The sequence below is a fragment of the Musca autumnalis genome, unplaced genomic scaffold, assembly GCF_047663935.1.
Source record: "Musca autumnalis isolate F117 unplaced genomic scaffold, ASM4766393v1 scaffold_3, whole genome shotgun sequence".
Taxonomy (NCBI): Eukaryota; Metazoa; Arthropoda; class Insecta; order Diptera; family Muscidae; genus Musca; species Musca autumnalis.
Window position 1 is genome coordinate 103,463,972 of NW_027411866.1, and position 18,292 is coordinate 103,482,263.

At 34.7% G+C, this 18,292-nt stretch overlaps 1 protein-coding gene across 1 annotated transcript; it reads right to left on the minus strand.

Moving 5' to 3' along the window:
• Window positions 1-14,454: 14,454 nt before the first annotated feature.
• On the minus strand, window positions 14,455-17,325 carry LOC141397241 (uncharacterized). The gene has a single exon (XM_073973340.1). It carries the CDS (start codon window positions 16,870-16,872, stop codon window positions 14,671-14,673), a length of 2,202 nt encoding a protein of 733 aa, XP_073829441.1. The 5' UTR covers window positions 16,873-17,325; the 3' UTR covers window positions 14,455-14,670.
• Window positions 17,326-18,292: the final 967 nt, after the last annotated feature.

The window sequence follows — 18,292 nt, forward strand, 5'->3', positions numbered from 1 at the left end:
CTATTCAGCCGTTTTTGAGTCTATTCGGAACATACAAACATACAAACAAACAAACATACTAACATACACACATTGCCTTTTATATATTAGATATATATAAATTAGTATTGTGTAAAGGGGAAGTGCTGAAATTGTGAAATTCGTTCTTATGATAGCAGTTGGAGTTTAGAGTGGAGATTTTGGAAATTCGTACTTAAATATGTATACGAAAAGTACTAAATACTGCTATAATTGTTTTTGGGAGAACAGATAGAGCTGTTCTCGCGGTTGGTGGGTATCGCGGTTTTGGATATAGGGATGTAAGTTTTGAAACCTACACCTATTACAAGTACTAAACTTTTTACCGTTTGGATGTCGCATAAAGGGATATAGCTGGAATTTCGAATTTTTGTATTAGGGTCTATGTTGGTGTTTAGATAAGGAGTTTTTGAAATGCATAAAAATGGATTTCGCTAAGAACTGAATTATTGGGTTGGTGTTTTAAATACGAAAATTACAAAATGGTACTAAATTTGGTGTTGGGTGAAGCTGGAATTATACAATTAGTGTGCCAAGAGTTCGAAGGTTCAATAAATTTGGTTTGGGGCTAAGGAATAGAAATGGAATTCTGATTTATTATTTATTTGTCATATAAGTATTAAATAATACCAAATATTGAAGCACTGGTATTGAGTTAACCGATAAATGGATTTTGTCATGAGGATCACGGTTGAGATTGGATCAGAATATTTATGAAAATTCGCCTTTAAAATGTATAAAATGTTTCTACATGGATTTTAAAAATTGTACTGAAAAGTGTACTATTGATTTCATTTTAACGCGAAAGCGGTTTCTAAATAATGCACTGAAATCAAAACGTCAAAGATACGTTAAACAAAATTGTTTATTCTTTATTCTGAACGTTTTAGAGAGTAGTATTTGAAAACGGGTATCTATGCGATTATTGTTTTACAAGAGAACGAAAAGGACTAAAATAAAATGTCTCAAAACAAATTAACTGTTATATAGAGGTCATCCATGCTAAAGCGTGCGCATACAGTAACATTTTTTGAATATGTGTTTCTCCATTTTGATATCACAAATTCCGAAATTACAGGTACTTCTTCAAAAATACTCTGTTGATGTGTAGGGGTGCAATAAGATCCTTCCTTCCTTTCGAAATTCGAACTAAAGGTATACGAACAGTACTAAAATGAAATTCAATATCAATTAAAATAGGTATTAGTACATCAATAATTTCAGTGTCCACCATTTTCATATTAAATATTGTTTATTTGTATATTATTCCATTTCCGCATACGAAGTAGCGGGCATTTTGCTAGTTAAATATAAATTAAAATAAGTATTAGTACATCAAAATTTTCAGTGTCCATCATTTTCATATTAAATATTGCTTATTTGTATATTATACCCTTTTCGCATACGAAGTAGCGTACATTTTGCTAGTATTATATAAATTAAATCCCGGGACAAATTTATTCATCCATATAGAATAAATATTTCATTCCTTAAGAACTGTTTAATTTTATTGATAGATTTTTTTTCAAATTATTATTTTTATTACACTTTTCTAATCTTCTGGGTAAGTTAACGACAACTGCTAATCAAATTAAGTAACTGTACAAAATTTGATGCACACAATGTCAATTAGTGTAACGTGTTTTTTCATATTTTTCCCACATAAATTTTACGATAATGACTTACAAATTTAAGGGGTTTGTTGGTGACTACTTCGAACCCTTCTGTAAACATTTTACAAGCTTTGCTGCCATTACAGACTTAAAATCTATAAAATAAGGCTACACACACAGAGACTCAATGCGTAATAAATCTTTTTTCATAGAAGCTGCAAAGGAATTGGAGCAAGACTTGTAGCATAGAAGGATATCAACAACTACCTAGCCCCCTAAACCTTCCTCAAGCTAGAAATAAAGATGTTGGTTGGATGGTTGACGACGAAAATTCCTTTAATGGCATTGAAGTATTCATAAAAGCCACAAAGTATGTCATTTAGTTGCAGAAAGAAGAAAACCACTAAAGATTTATTCCTTCTCTGTAGTTTGCTAAGAAAACAGTTCTGGCATTCAACCGTAGTGCATGCAGTCAGTCTTAAGAAGCGCTTGTCTCTCACAATACATAAAACTAAGGGGCCATAAAACTTCTGCTTTCATTAGTCACAATCTCCCAACTCTTCCCTGCAGTTTTAGTCAAACTTCAGTCATAAATCACCGAATCACAAGATTTGAGTTATTTGCTTGTCGTCGTCTGTTACAATGTCGTTGTCGTTCGTTGTCAACGTTTTAGTTTTGATAGATCTGACTGTCGTTGTTATTCTGTTTAGTTGTTGTCCTTGTTAGCGGAGGATATGCAAGGAATCATAAAATGCTGGTGGTAACAATTTGACGCTGTTGTCATAAAAGTATAGCCAATCCTTCACACACACTCACACAACCAGACACATACAACCTAATGCCACTGGCAAATCTCACCCAAAATGGAATCACTCAACCTTAACAAAACAGGGCGACATTCACCCCATAGCCAGACAAACAGCAACAATCTGTGTGGTGGGTTAGGTCATGTCGAAAAGTTTTGTTGTCGTCTTCTGTCTGTTTTTTATGGACATGCTTTTATCCTGTTATCTTTTGTGAATGAATCAAAACAAATAACAAAATTTGTGCATGTTCTGTCACATTGACATCGAAAACCGAAGGCAAGTAGATATGCAAAAGAAAGTCCTTGCATTCTAATCCATTTAGTACTGATAAAATATAAAACATCAGGGTTCCGGAGGGAGAGCGAAAGTTTAAGTTTCGATTGAATAATGTGACTAAAACCTTCATAATGCCGACAAGTAAGAATGGCGTTAAGTTCGACCGGGCCGTATTTTTTATACCCTCCATCACGAACTATATTAAAGTAAATAGGAACAATTAGTTTCCTTTCGTTTATAAAAGTACTAAGTTCTTAATCAACGCTTAGGCTTATTCCTTGGAAAAGCAGAATATCTTAACTAATGATTATACATCGGAATTCTGCATATTTTTGAAAAACATAAGCAAATAATTCGTTTATTAAACAATAGATGTTGGAGCTTTGTACGTATTATTGATTATTTTCAATATGACATCGAATTTCTATCATTGGAACGATATAATTATATATAATGAAGTAGTTACCATTGCTTAAAATCCGATGTCTACTGGTGATAATCAATTTATATTGGTAAATTTCTGCGTTGAGGTTTTCTACCCATTGAGATACCAAAATACCAAGTTACATCCAATTCAGAAGGAAAAAAGTGAAGCAAAACCTTTTAATATAGCCAATGTTTATAAATGTCAGAATTGAGCTTTTGTATCCTAGGACAACACACATTACCATATTACAGAAATATCGGTAAGAGAATTTGACAAAAAAGACTCGAAATACATAAAATAAGTCAAAACCGGTTCATGAGGGCTAGACAAAAACCCGGATACATGTATAGTTTTTGCGAGTAAATTTTCTATCTTCTGGGAACACAAAATTCCAAGTAACAACCAATTCCGAAAAAAATTTGATTAAAAACTTCAAAAAAATCTAAAACGGTTGGTACCGCTAAATGGAGGCTATACCAAGACATGGACCTATACTTTTGCAAGGGACGTTTTATGCTTTTTGTACCCTCGCACTATGGTTTCAAACAGGAAATTTTTGGCCAAAACTATTTTTTTGAAGTTTCAAAATTTTAATTTGTTTTTGCGCAGAATAATAAAAAACACTTCAAGTCAACTGAAAATAATTAGTTTTTGTAAATACTGTTAGTTTCCATTGGTTGGCGCAGTACCAAAGTTGACATTTTTTATGTAAAAATAAAACAGACTTTGTGTTGTAAAATATACAATTTTTGTTGTATTGCGTCGCTGCATAAATATACAGAAGTGAGACCAGAGTTATTATGAATTGGGAAGCTGTTAGTGAGTACTTTCATAATATTTACAAAAAGAACGAAGAAATTTGTAAAATTAGCGTAATAAAAATAGCTGATATTTGATATTAAGTTTTTGATAGGGGTATGAAACATTCCACCCGAAATGTGCCCGTATAGGTCGACGTCCTCAAATAGCCCCCATTAAACCGTACCTCCCGATTTAAGGTATTTTGAAAGTTGTGGCCTCAATATAACACCAATATGACTGAAATTTAGTATTTTAACTAACATGAGTATATAAAATATTGCAGAAGAGAATTATCAGTATAAGTCCTTTTCTTCAAATAAGTCCCACAGAAGCGCACTTCCCGATTTTCGGTATTTTGAAGGTTGTGTCACCATCGAAACGGATGATATTTAATGGTCCGTTGGTGGTATAAAACTTTCCACCTGAAATTTTCCGGTATTGTTCCATGTTTTTATATAGCCCCCAGTTTTGAAAGTTTTAGCCACATTATTCAACGGGAATAACTGAAATTTGGTATTTAGTCTTCGCTGGAGTTATGAAACTTTTCTCCAGAAATGTATCGGTACAGGTCAACGTTTTATACAGCCTCCATAGAACGGTGCTCCCGATGTTTTTAACTATCCAATTCCAGAATATCCAGGTTTAGGTCTAGTCGGTATTATCCAATTTTATGTATTTCGCTCAATTCTGAAAATTGTAAATGTGGGTCCATGTTTTGGAAAGAACAAAAATGTCGCCCCATATGAGCTGTTTTGAAGGGAGTATTATCAGTGCAACGAAATTAAACCAATTGTTCCTATTCACTTCAATACAGTTCGTGGTGGAGGGTATAAAAAGTTCGCCCCGGCCGAACTTAACGCTTTTCTTATTTGTTATAATATTCAGTTATCCCGGTAATGAGGATACCGGGAGTACCGTTCTAGGTCGGCTTTATCAAAACGTCGACCGTTATCTAAAACTAAAGAGTTACCGAAAATCGGAGAGTACCGTTCTATGACCAATTTGGTAGAATGTTTTATATGAGATATTAAGGCCAAAAACCCTTCATAATGAAAATCGGGAGGAACCGTTCTATGGGGGCTATATGAAAATGTGGGCCTACACCGACAAATTTATACTGAAAATTATACACTCTTTCTCATTTGAATAGAACGCCTTATACAATTTTTTTCAACCTCCATTTTTTCTGAATCATACAAAATATTGCGCACGACAACTTACAAAGCAGTTCTTAAACAGACATTTCCTTTAGTGAGAAACATTTTCTGTAGTGAGAAACTTCATATCTTGTATGATTCGGAAAAAATGAAGGTTGAAAAAAAATGTATATAATAGAACCCCCATTTAAGTGAGCGGCAGTGTATACGAAAACTAAGTGCCAAATTTTAACAACTTCGGTGGGATATTAACTCATCAATTTGAGTAATAAATGCAAATATCGTTATATAGGGCTTTACCAAAACATGGGCCTAGTTTGATAATTTGTTATGGAGAAATTTTGTGAACACTGGGATCTTCAAATGTGAAATTACAGATAGTTTGGCAAAAATACGGAGCTAGAATGCCAAAATACCTAAAATCAGGAGGCACCGTTATCTGAGGACTATACCAAAACATGGATCTATGTTGACAATATTGATGTAAAATTTTGTGACCACCGCACAAATGTCACGTAGCAGGTAGTTCGATCAACATATCGTCACCTGAAATTCCCAAAGACGTAGCCCCCAACGTAACCCTTTGAGGGTTACGTCTTTGGACATTTCAGGTGACGATATGTAGCTAGAATCCCAAAATACTGAAAACCGGGAGATATCGTTATATGCAAAAATGTTTCATTTTAGCTCACTTAACTGTGGAGGGTATAAACATCATTTGAGAACGTTGTATGAGTAATACTCAGATTGTTGATAAAACTTATTTTAAATCAGACAGCTAATTGATGAGCTGTAATTTACTTAGCTATATTTTCAGCATATATAACCGTTTTATTGTCTCTGTAGTGTGCTTTACAATTATATAATATTTGAGCGAAAATTCTAAGCATTAACAAATATTTCCCAATTTCTCCGAAAAAATAAAAATCCCGTAAAAGAAAAACCCTTATGGTAAATATTTATAAAACTTTGATAAAATTGCAGTTGCAAAGATGAGTAAACTGTTATCTTTACTTTTTTGTATTTCCTTATCTTTCGATAATAACTTCGGGATCAAAGATATGCCAGCGATGTACTCCCCTCCCCAATAATGATAACAAATACAAGTACATATTTTTATAATGTTCTTCGATTTCTTCTTTACAATCAAACTAATATTAACATGTCTGACTGTAGATTTCTAAAATTTTTTTATCAAGTTTTCTCCAGAAGTCCGAACATTGATTTTTGCATTATTTTCTATTACTCATATTTTATAAACTAAACGGGGAACCACTAATTATCTGTTAACTTATTTTATCCCAGTTATTTATGAGTTTCTAAAAATAAACTATGAATTGTTGAAGAAAAAACTTACCATAGTCATGGAAGCCCCTCCCTCCGCCATGAAGTACATACGAGTATTAGTTACTTTTCCTTCCTGACCACAATTTTAAGTGGAGATATTGTGTGACCACGGAAACCCAAATGCCTATATTAGGCCAGAAAATGTATCAAAAAATTGCTTTTGTGAACACTGGGATCTTCAAATGTGAAATTACAGATAGTTTGGCAAAAATACGGAGCTAGAATGCCAAAATACCTAAAATCAGGAGGCACCGTTATCTGAGGACTATACCAAAACATGGATCTATGTTGACAATTTTGTGATGGAGAAATTTTGTGACCACTGGGAACCTCAAATGACAAATTACAGATAGTTCGGTCAACACATTTAGCTAAACTCCTGACAATTGATAATTTTTGGTGGAAAAATGTTGTGGCCACTTTGAACGTCAAATGTCAAATAAGAGGTAGGTCGGTCAAAAAGTAGTTAAATTTTTAAAATACCTAAAATCGGGAGGTGCCGTTATATGGGGACTATGCAATAACATGGGCCTGCCTTGACAAATTTCAGTGGAGAGGTGTTGTGAACCCTAGAAACCTCAAATGGCAAAGTGCGTCAAAAATTTTAGCTAATATCCTAAAATAACGAAAATTTTTGGTGGAAAAGATTTGTGAACATTGGGAACCTCAAATGTCAAATAACAGGTAAATCGGATAAAAAATGTTGCTAAGGCCCTTTAAATACCGAAAATCGGTTTATGGGGCTATACCGAGACATAGACCTATGGTGGAGATATTTTATGACCTCTGGGAACCACAAACGTCAAATCACAGATAATATTGCTCAGAATTTTATCCTGATCAAGAATGTATATACTTTATATGGTCGCAAGTGAACATTTCAATGCGTTACAAACGGAAAAACATATCCTCTATATTATGGTGGAGGGTATAAAAAGAAAATATCGCTCAGAAGTTTGGGTCTCGAAAAAGATATGAGCGAGGGAATAGGAATCTATAAACTTAAAAATTTTTGGAAAGCTCAACAGAACATAATTCAGCATAAACATTTAATGTATATACATTTCCAGGAAAGGTGCATGCGGTCCAAAAAGGAAAATATTTCAAAACATTTGGTGCTTGCTAGGCCCCATTAACATTATAATATAACCAGACTTTACAGTGGTTTATTTAACTTGCTTTGAACCAGCCAACCAGCAGTCTATAGGAAACCGTGAATATAACAAACAATTTGCCGCCATTACTTATTTTACTTGCAATGAAATAGTAAACAACAATATTTTTATGTTTATTATTTTTCTTTTCACAAACCAAACATAAACAGTTTTAAGAGTTTTTATTGAGAAGTAACCTAACAAAAACTGATGAAAATCCAAAATCGGTCAAAATCGGATTTTGAAACATAGTAATACCAATGCAGAAGACTGTCAGTAATGTGTTCTAGGTTGCAAAATCACGACCAAGAACGGCAAATTTAGTAAAAGTCTATATGAAGTGAGTTTAAGAAAAAAAAAAAATAATTTCTGACTTTTTGTGTTTTTTGGTCGCTACACAAAGTGATTAAGCTATATATATTAAATAAATTCCACTCCAATATATTCCATTTTACAAATATTTATATTTGATTTATTTGTCTACGGTTTTAAATACATGAAATATGCCATAGAATTCATTTTTTTTTTAATTTTTCTTCGAAATTCTCACTTTGACTGCAATTTAAACCGCGATAATGGCGCTATTTTGAAAAATGTCATTCATTCATAAAGTTTGACATGTTCCTTTTTTAATGCCAACTTAAAAAGTATTATTATTAAAAGTTGCAAAATCGACTTTTTTGCTCAAAAAGTGGGCAAAAATAAAAGGTTGGGTTTCATTAGCGACTATTGCGATATATTCGTTGTTTGACCACCTACGGCAACCTACTTCACATGGTTAGAAAGGTGATATTTTCTACTTTCATTGTCAGGTGTTGTTTTTGGGATTTTTGCTTTGGAATAAAACGTTGACTTTTTCTCCAAATACGTTTTTTACCCATGCCGACCCATGAATATTATACGACCATCGCCAAAATTAGTAGTCTTCTTCCCCTACGGGACGCCCATTAACCATCAAAATTTTGTAACGATCCGATTAAAATTGCGATTTGTAGCGCGATTAAAACCCAACCTATTTTGCATCATTGTAGGGATGGGATTTTCTACTTTCATAGTCAGGCTTTGCTTTTGGAAAGTCTCCAACCAAAGCTGTGCTATTCGTCAATATAACAAAAATCGCAAAAATATAAAGGTGGGTTTCATTAGCGACTATTGCGATATATTCGTTGTTTGACCAACTACTACAACCTACTTTACATCGCTATAAAGATGATATTTTCTACTTTCATAGTCAGCTTTTGGTACATCCCTTTTAGAAGTTGAGATATTCGCTTTGGAAAAAACGTTGCCATTTTCTCTAAATAATTTTTTTGCCCATTCCGCACCTAAATATTACGACCATTACTAAAATTAATAGGCTTCTTCCCCTCCGGGACCACCATCAACACCCAAATTTTGGTAAAGATCTGATCAAAATTGCGACCTGTACTAAAGGGGTGCATTAGTTTTGTCCGACACTGTACATCCAAATCTGAAGCGATTTGCATTTTTTTGTAGGCCAAATTCCGTCACACATTTAAAATTTTATTAAAATATGGCATACATATACGAGTATGTACATATGTAGCATGTTTGGTGCATCAAATACCTAAAGTCGGACGAAAATATAAAGCTATACCCAAATCTAAATCGATATCCAAATCTGAACCGATTTTTACCAAAATAAATAGCGTTAGTCCGAATCGGACAATAAATGCGACATGTACTTTGATTTGATAAATCGACTCAGAAAGTGATTCTATGTATATCCCTAAAAGGAACTATGTGTATATCTCGTTTTCTTGTGCAAGTTACATACAAATGCACAAAGACATCTTAGTGTGGTGTAGGCTATAAAGGCGACCTGACTTAGCGCCCAAGGACATAACAACCAAAATTAATTTTGGGCGTTATGTCCGTCCTGACCCTGGACTTAACGCCCAAAATAAAATTGCGACATAACCGCCATAACTCCAGACACAAGGCCAAAAAATCGGACACAATGCCAAAAAATGTTTAGCGTTATGTCCGCGTTGTAAGTGGACATAACGCCCAAAATATTATTTTATGTTTTTTCCATATTTTAATGATTTAATATTAATATTTGTAATTCAGCGCCGGTTTCAATTGCTGTGTTCCAAAACCTACAATAGTCTATTATTTTTGAAATTTCGGTCAAATTTAAAAAGAAAATAAATTTTAAAAAATTTAAAATTGTAGACTCTTTCGTGTTTTATAATGGTTAAGTAGATTTTAAAAATGAGTTGATTGATCCCTAAAATAGTAAATATCATTCAGTCGATTTTAAACCAGTTGGACGCTTAAAGAAATCTCCCTGAGGAATTTATTGATATATTTGCAAATAACGAACAATGACAAAACGGAATGTGTTTTAAATATGTTTTAAAAATAAAATGCAGGTCTGCAAAATTGTGCATGATTGTAAACCTTGTTTCGAGGAAACTCAAGCAAAACATAACGATCATACTATGATCATCATAGTACTGTAATGTTGGGTCCGTTTTGTCGGAAAATTGTTGGAAAACCCGTATACATTTACATAAATATGATTTCAGTAAGCTTATTTTTTTATTTATTACATACATACATTTTTATTCAACTTTATTTCTAAATAAATCTGAAATTTTTACTTATAAAGTGGGAAAATCATTAATTTCGGAAAACGGACATAAAGCCCAATGGGCCTTATGTCCGCTATGGGGGCGGACTTAACGCCCAATTTTATTTTTGACGTTAAGTTCGGGGTTAGGGAGGACTTAATGCCCAAAATTATGTCCGTTGGGCGTTAAGTCAGGTCGCCGGCTATAAATAATTATTCTGAATATTTCATGGTGGAGGGTTCGGGTCGGCCGAACATAACGCTTTTTTACTTGTTAAATTTCGAGACAAACGGGATTTGTTAGACTTTCAACGGGCTTAACTTTTTTTTCACAGCGGGTTTCTATCATACGTACAAAGTAATATGTATAAGTATTAAGAGTATGAGTATTGTTCGTATTACTTATACGCATCATGGGTTCCAACGTTGAAAGTACATTAATAAAAAACCTGAAAGTTAAAACAAGGGCATTCGTTCGAATACTTATTGTTTCTGCCGAATCTTACATTGCAATAGTTAGAAAGTTTATGACGGTTTTCCGTTTTTTGCACGAGTATATTCTGGATGGAATTCTTCCGCGTAAGAAAATCTTTAAGCTTTCAAAATATGTGAAATATTTTTCATGATTTTTTTCCGAGAGAATTACGTAACTTTTTAGCAGATTTTTTTCCTCATCTGAAAGAGAAAAATATTACGAAGTTTTGAGGCCGTCTACGAAACACTGTTTTTATTAAAGCATTTTGCTAACTCTAGCTCGAACACTAATAAATCAATTGTCATATATTTCTGTGGCCGATTTCGATAAAAATACAGTTAATATGCTACATACAAAATAAAATAAATTGTTCCCATCCAACGCTCATACTAAGGCAATATTGTTCCGATCGACTTAAAAATTTGATCACATATTCTATGCTATTTGTACTTTCTACTCTTTTCTGAAATTTATAAGTAGGGATCACCCCTTAAACTAAAATTCAGCGCTCACAATTTGAACTTTGGTGTGGAGTGGATAATTTTATTGAAATATTTGAGATACATTGTGTATCGTACACCACTCAGCACGTAGGCAGATGGATGTTTTTGGAACTGACAAATTAGCACACGAATGAATCCTGGAAGAAAGATTCGCCGTTTGTCAGACTTCTGAGTTATAGCGAGATGAATCTGTAGTTAACCAGCAACGAATTTATGATTATAATTCAGAAGCGTAACCATCCGAATTTGATATATAGTAAATAGATTATGCGACATTTACCGAAATACATAAACATACGTTTTTTTGAGAAAGTAACGGGTAAAACTGATAAAGGACAATGAAAACGTGACAATATCGATTTCTTGGATATGGGAAACCACATATAATTTTCAGTACAACATATTTGTAGAAAATTTCATATTGTTTTACTTTTTCAGTTCAAGAACAACTGAGGAACTGAGCTAGAAGGACGGTATATAATTCTTAAAATCGCAAAATGAAGAAGTTTTTAAGACGTTTAAGAAAAATTCCTAAATAAAACAACAAAACGAATGTTAAAAATGTAATTTTGTATTTTTTGGTAAAATAACAAAAGTCTCACACTGCACGATGGGCAGGTTTTTGAGGCAAAAAGTCATTGTTTCAAGTCAGTGATTGAAATCAAATAATAACGGAATTAAATTCTTAACATTTTCTAACCTCCAAAACCAAATAATGACAATCGGGCAAAGGCCCCCGGCGACATGCCAAGCTGCCAAAGATGTCATAATTTTCATTCCGTTTATTTCTGACATTCAGTCGTAATTAAACAATTTAAGTATTTTAGCGCCAAAACCTGATCTGTTGATATTATATATATATATATTTTTTTTTTAAATGGAAAATATGGGTAATATTATGTAAATTAAGATTATTATTAAAAATGTAAATGTAATATTAGATGTGGTCAATAATTTGTTGTGTCAGTAAGTGATGTTTTTTGATGTAGTCGGTGGTATCGTCCATGTGTTCTTTGGAGTAGAACTTTCGGTATCGGGGTGTATTCTCGAAAAAATATGTATCTGGTGAAAGGTGACAATGCCGGCTAACAGATTTTGAAAAGAAATTTTGCGTATACTTGCGAAAAAAAAATTATAAATTTCCAGATTTCGTAAAACTTAAAAATTTTTATATTTTTAATTTTTGGTTGGAAAATCAGCGAAAACCTAAACACGTTATAGACTGAATTTGTGCTAAATTTAATCGAGGTGTTAAAGACAACTTCTTGACGGGAGTTAAAAAAACAAGTTTATAACATTTATGCACGCCTTAACCAAAAATGGATAATGGATAAAAAATTGGAGGTAAAAAAATCGTGTATTACAATTTAAAAGCTTATGGTTAGCTAGCGACACAGAATTTACGCTAGAACAAGGTAATGATACAAAGAAGAGAGGGCACCCTAATGTGGATTATAGTGAAGGAAGAAAACTTTCTTCGGAAGAGTCCTATGAACACGGCCTCTGTTTCGGCCAATTTGTCAACAGAAAAATATATAAACTATGTTCTCAAGGAAGTAAAATGAGAATACAATTAACTTCGACAGAGAAAATTTATGAACGATATATCCAAACCTGAACCGATTTCAATATGATGTCTCAATAATGTTTTCTAGACGAAATTCAATCAGACACTTTAAATTTCATCACAATTGGACATATATAGCGTGATTGATGCACGAAATACCTAAAATCGGGTGAAAATATATATGGGAGCTATATCCAAATCTGAATCGATTTCGATATAATTTGGCATACTTTTTTCTAGACCTAATTCCGTCACACATTTTAAATTTCATCGAAATTGGACAGAAATTGCGTGTTTGTTGCACCAAATACCTCAAATCGGGCGAAAATATATATGGGACCAATATCCAAATCTGAACCGATTTCAATATAACTTGGCAAACATATTTCTAGACCGAATCCTGTCACATGTTTCAAAGTTCATCGAAATTGGACAGAAATTTCGTGTTTGTTGCACCAAATACCTCAAATAGGGCGAAAATATATATGAGAGCTATATCCAAATCTGAACCGATTTCAAAATAACTTGGCAAACTTATTTCCAGTCCGAATTCCGTCACATAGTCCAAATATCATCATATATATGAGACTTATATCTATATATGAACCAATATCAACCAAATTTGGCAGATTAGTTTCCAGACCGATTATAAAAATCTGCACGATTTTGAAGGTCTAGCTTGCCCCTGTGATTTTTTGCCTCAAAAACCTGTCATCGGCCCCATCGTGCACTGGTATAAAGGAAAAATTGTATTGACAAATTTAAAAAAAATCAGAAAAAATAGTAATCGAATCCCACTACCAAATAGGACTTAAAATTTTTTTTCTTAAATTGCAAGAAAATCGAAAGGGGTCAATCTTTGTTAAAAATTGATTTTAAATATTAAATCGCGAAAATTGCATCCAAGCCCACTGTGCAAATATTTTTTGTTAAATAGCTGATAAAGCAACATAACATACAAATAAAGATTTTTCAAATTGGACCAATATTAGAGAAGTTATGAGTATTTCTTTGCATATAGTTTTCACAGAATTCAACTTTTTCAAGGCGCAACATCTCTGGAGCCGTTGGCCAAAAAAATCTGAAAATAAACTAAAATGCTTTGCTGATGAGCAGCATCACCATCATAATTTACCCTAAATTATTGTTTTTTATTTTCGAAAACTTAGATAATTTCCTATCACGTGGTAGTAAATACTTATATTGTTTTGTATCTTCTAAGAAGCTAATCATTTTTATGTGTTTTTACACTTACACTACTATAACCCAAGGTATTTTCGACCTCCATGGACTCCAACAACACCGAGTTGGTACATCTGAATCCATGCATAATTTTAGTGTAGCACAGTTTATTGTTTCTTTCCTCTTTTAACATCTTCGTCACAGCTGCTACTAGCTACCAAAGGTATGCTTCAAATTCATTGTAAGAATTTTCGAACTTTATTCTGACCAAACATTTCTACAACTTGATTTGTTTAAATTCCTGTTTTTTCAGTTCAATCTTTTATCCTCAATACCAATCGCAGGTACTGAAAAACAAAAATTCTACATTCTACCTATATTCCATACTTTTCCATAACAACATACTTTAATCGCATTTGTTAATTGAATTTCGCACTGCTGCTCCAAATTTGTACAGCAATATTCACTAATCCACACGGATTTAGCTCAATTCTCTTTCGTTTTACCAAAAACTAAAACACAATATTAATTTTTGTTTGCAATTGGTGCAGTTTTTTATTTTTATTATTTAAAGTTTTTATTACTGTGCTTTTTTATTGATTTTTTTTATCGAATTGATAGCTTATTTAATACTTTATATACATGTTTAATACTATTATATTTGATGTTGTTTGACCATTTGTAGTTTTTGTTCATAATAAATTTGTAATACTATTTGTTTAATACGTTTGTTCCTTTTGGCTAATTAAAATCCACCAAAGTGTGGACCCTGGAAAAATCCTGTTATGCCACCAACACCAGGAAATTTGGGACAACCTCCGAAACCATGGTGACGCAACACCCATGGACAACTAAACATATTAGGATGATGCATCCTGAACATGTTACCATCATGTCCGAACATAGCAGGACATTTCATCATAGAAGAAGCACTACCATGGCGCCCAAACATCATAGCTGGATGAGGGCGGGGAGATTTCATAGCTGGACATTTCATCATCATACCAGGACATTTCATCATCATACCAGGGCATTTCATCATGAATCGATTACCATGGCGGCCAAACGCCATTGCTGGATGGGGGCAATGTGATTTGGCTTTATGTTTTGGTGATTCATCTTCGCTGCTGCTACTGCTGCTGCTACTACTACTGGAACTTGAGCTTGAAGAAGTGGCGTATTTATGGTTTTTCTTAGATTTCTTGCTTTTAGGATGGGATTTACGTTCATCTTCACTGCTGCTACTACTGCTAGAACTTGAAGAAGATGTCATCTTATGATGTGTTCTTTGTTTTATACCTTCATTGTTGTTTTTGCAATCTTTGACTTCAAACATTTTTCCCAAACAATCATACATATCAAAGTTCTCACCATCCTGACGTCCACGAGAGTGAGATCGGGAACGAGAGCGGCTACCATGACGCTTCTGATGTCCGTGATGCTTCTTCATTTCACATTGACGTCCTCGAGAGTGAGAGCGGGAACGAGAACGACTAACATGACGCTTGTGGTGGCCATGATGCTTCTTCAATTCGCACTGACGTCCTCGAGAGTGAGAACGGGAGCGAGAGCGGTTAACATGACGCTTATGGTGGCCATGATGCTTCTTCATATCACACTGACGTCCACGAGAGTGAGAGCGGGAACGAGAGCGACTAACATGACGCTCGTGGTGTCCATGATGTTTCCTCATTTCACATTGGCGCCCTCGAGAGTGAGAGCGGGAACGAGAGCGGCTAACATGGTGCTTATGGTGTCCATGGTGCTTCTTCAGTTCAAATTGACGTCCACGAGAGTGAGAGCGACTAACATGACGCTTGTGGTGGCCAAGATTGTGCTTCTTCATTTCACATTGACGTCCACGAGAGTGAGAGCGGGAACGAGAGCGGCTAACCTGACGCTTATGGTGGCCATGATGTTTCTTCATTTCACACTGACGTCCACGAGAATGGGAGCGGGAACGAGAGCGGCTAACATGCCGCTTGTGGTGGCCATGATGCTTCTTCATTTCATGCTTGTGGTGTCCATGATGTTTCTGCAATTCACATTGACGCCCACGAGAATGAGAGCGGGAACGAGAGCGACTTACACGACGCTTATGATGATCATGGTGGAGTTTCTTCATTTCACAATGACGTCCACGAGAGTGAGAGCGGGAACGAGAACGACTTACATGACGCTTATGATGACCATGATGGTGTTTCTTCATTTCTCCGTGCCGTCCCCGGCAGTGAGAGCGGGAACGAGATCTATCCCGACGTTCATGGTGTATCTTCATAAAGTCTTCGGCCTTAGGGCATGATTGAATACCCATCATTCCACAACAATCAGGACGGGACATGGCGGGACAACCAAATGGAGGATATCCCCACATGCCATTGAATGGTGGCATATTAAGTGGGCGATAATGATGACCATGTCGGCCATGACCATGTCCATGATGTTTTGATTTCTTTTTCTTTTCGTTTTCCAACTCACTTTCACTGGAACTTGAGCTGGAGCTAGAACTCGAACTAGAACTGGATTTTGCTTTATGATGCTTTGATTTCTTCTTTTTCTTTTCATCCTCTACATCGCTTTCACTGGAGCTAGAACTAGTTCCGCTGCTGGTACCACTACTAGTTCCATCACTTGTTCCCGATGATGAAGATGAACGATGGCGATGTTTATGTTTCTTTACACACTCTTCCCCTTCCTTCTCACCTTGGCTCTCCTTATAATACATTTCATCGGCCAATTCTCCCATGGCATTCTGCAACATTTTTTGAGCCTTAAAAGCCTTTTTCATGGCTTTCTTCAGGTGCTTCTTGGTGGCCTTTGATGGTTCTGGCATTGTGGTATCAGCTTCCTGATTGACCTCAACCTGTTCTTCACAATTTGGACACTCCATTACAACTGGTTCTTCGTCATCCATAAGAGGAAGACCTTGGTTTTCGATTTCAGACATTTATTTGTCGTTTTTTGTTTCTTTGTTCGTTAATAATTTGTTATTGTTGTGAAATAACTTTTTCGCTTCGTTTTTTATAATTTATTGCAAATATAATTTCGTTATCTTTTTTGCTGCTTCGACTGTGTTGTGCACCAACGGTTGGATGACTCCACTTGACTGATGCCCTCGCTTTGCCGGTTTTTGCCTTTTATATTATGCCGCCCGCACATTGTCCGCTTGCTTTTCCATCCAAGCCGGTTGATTTGTTTTGATTTCCATTCGTTTTTTGTTTTGATCCCAACTCGTGAAATTCTTATCTAGAATTTTCGCTTGCTTCCCGGTTACGATATGCTTCGGTTGGTGTAAAACGTTCATAAACGTTTAAATGAATTGCATTATTTTGCTCATCATTACTCACTATCTCTGCATACATACATATGTCTATCTCTTCTGTACTGAGTAAATTATTAAATAGTAATTTTTCCAATCATACCATGCGTACATATGTATTTGTTTGTGAGGTGGAGCGCGCGATGTTAGGTCAGTTAATACCCCCCAAGTCACTTCATTACTGATAACAATAATATTTAGAAAAATTATTGTTGTTGTTCTCTTGGGCTTTTTGTACATAATCAAAACAATGTTAAGTTCTGTGACAGCAAATAAACACATTTTGCTTGTTGTTGTCGTTATTTTATAGTGGTGAAATAGCACAATTTTTGAATCGAATTTCAATGACGTCATACTTAAAAGGGGGGAACACCAAATGTTTTGGCATCTTAACAAAATAATAAGGACTTTGTTTTGCTTCACATACCAAAATAATGATCAGGCATGGTCTGTCCTGTATGACATGTATACATATGTGGACTCTGAGGTAGGATCAAACATATACAATTGGAAAAAAATCAAGATCACGACGGCGACGGGAACCAAGCTTAAGAATAAATGCAGCTTACAGCGTTACGATGGTTATAACTATTGCAATAAACTGTTAAATACTTGACCCTAGTAACCCATACCTGCAATTCAGTAGGGAACGTGCATATTACGCCGACAATAGCTCATTTTTTAAAGACAATAACCGTCTGATTTTAGGGGAATGTGGGAGACCTATGTTAACAATTTTTATACCCTCCACCATAATATGGAGGGTATAATTAATATTGTCATTCCGTTTGTAAAACATCGAAATATTCATTGGAGACCCTATAAAGTATATATAGTCTTGATCAGGGTAAATTTCTAAGTCAATATAACCATGTCCGTCTGTTGAAATCAAGATACAGCTCGCAATTTTTAAGATAGAGCTTTGTAAGTTGGTACAGAAATTTATATTACTCATAGGATGTTTGGTATTGCAAATGGGCTATATCGGTCCACGTTTTGATATATCCCCCACAGAACGGTATGGATAAATTTGTCGGTATAGGTCCAC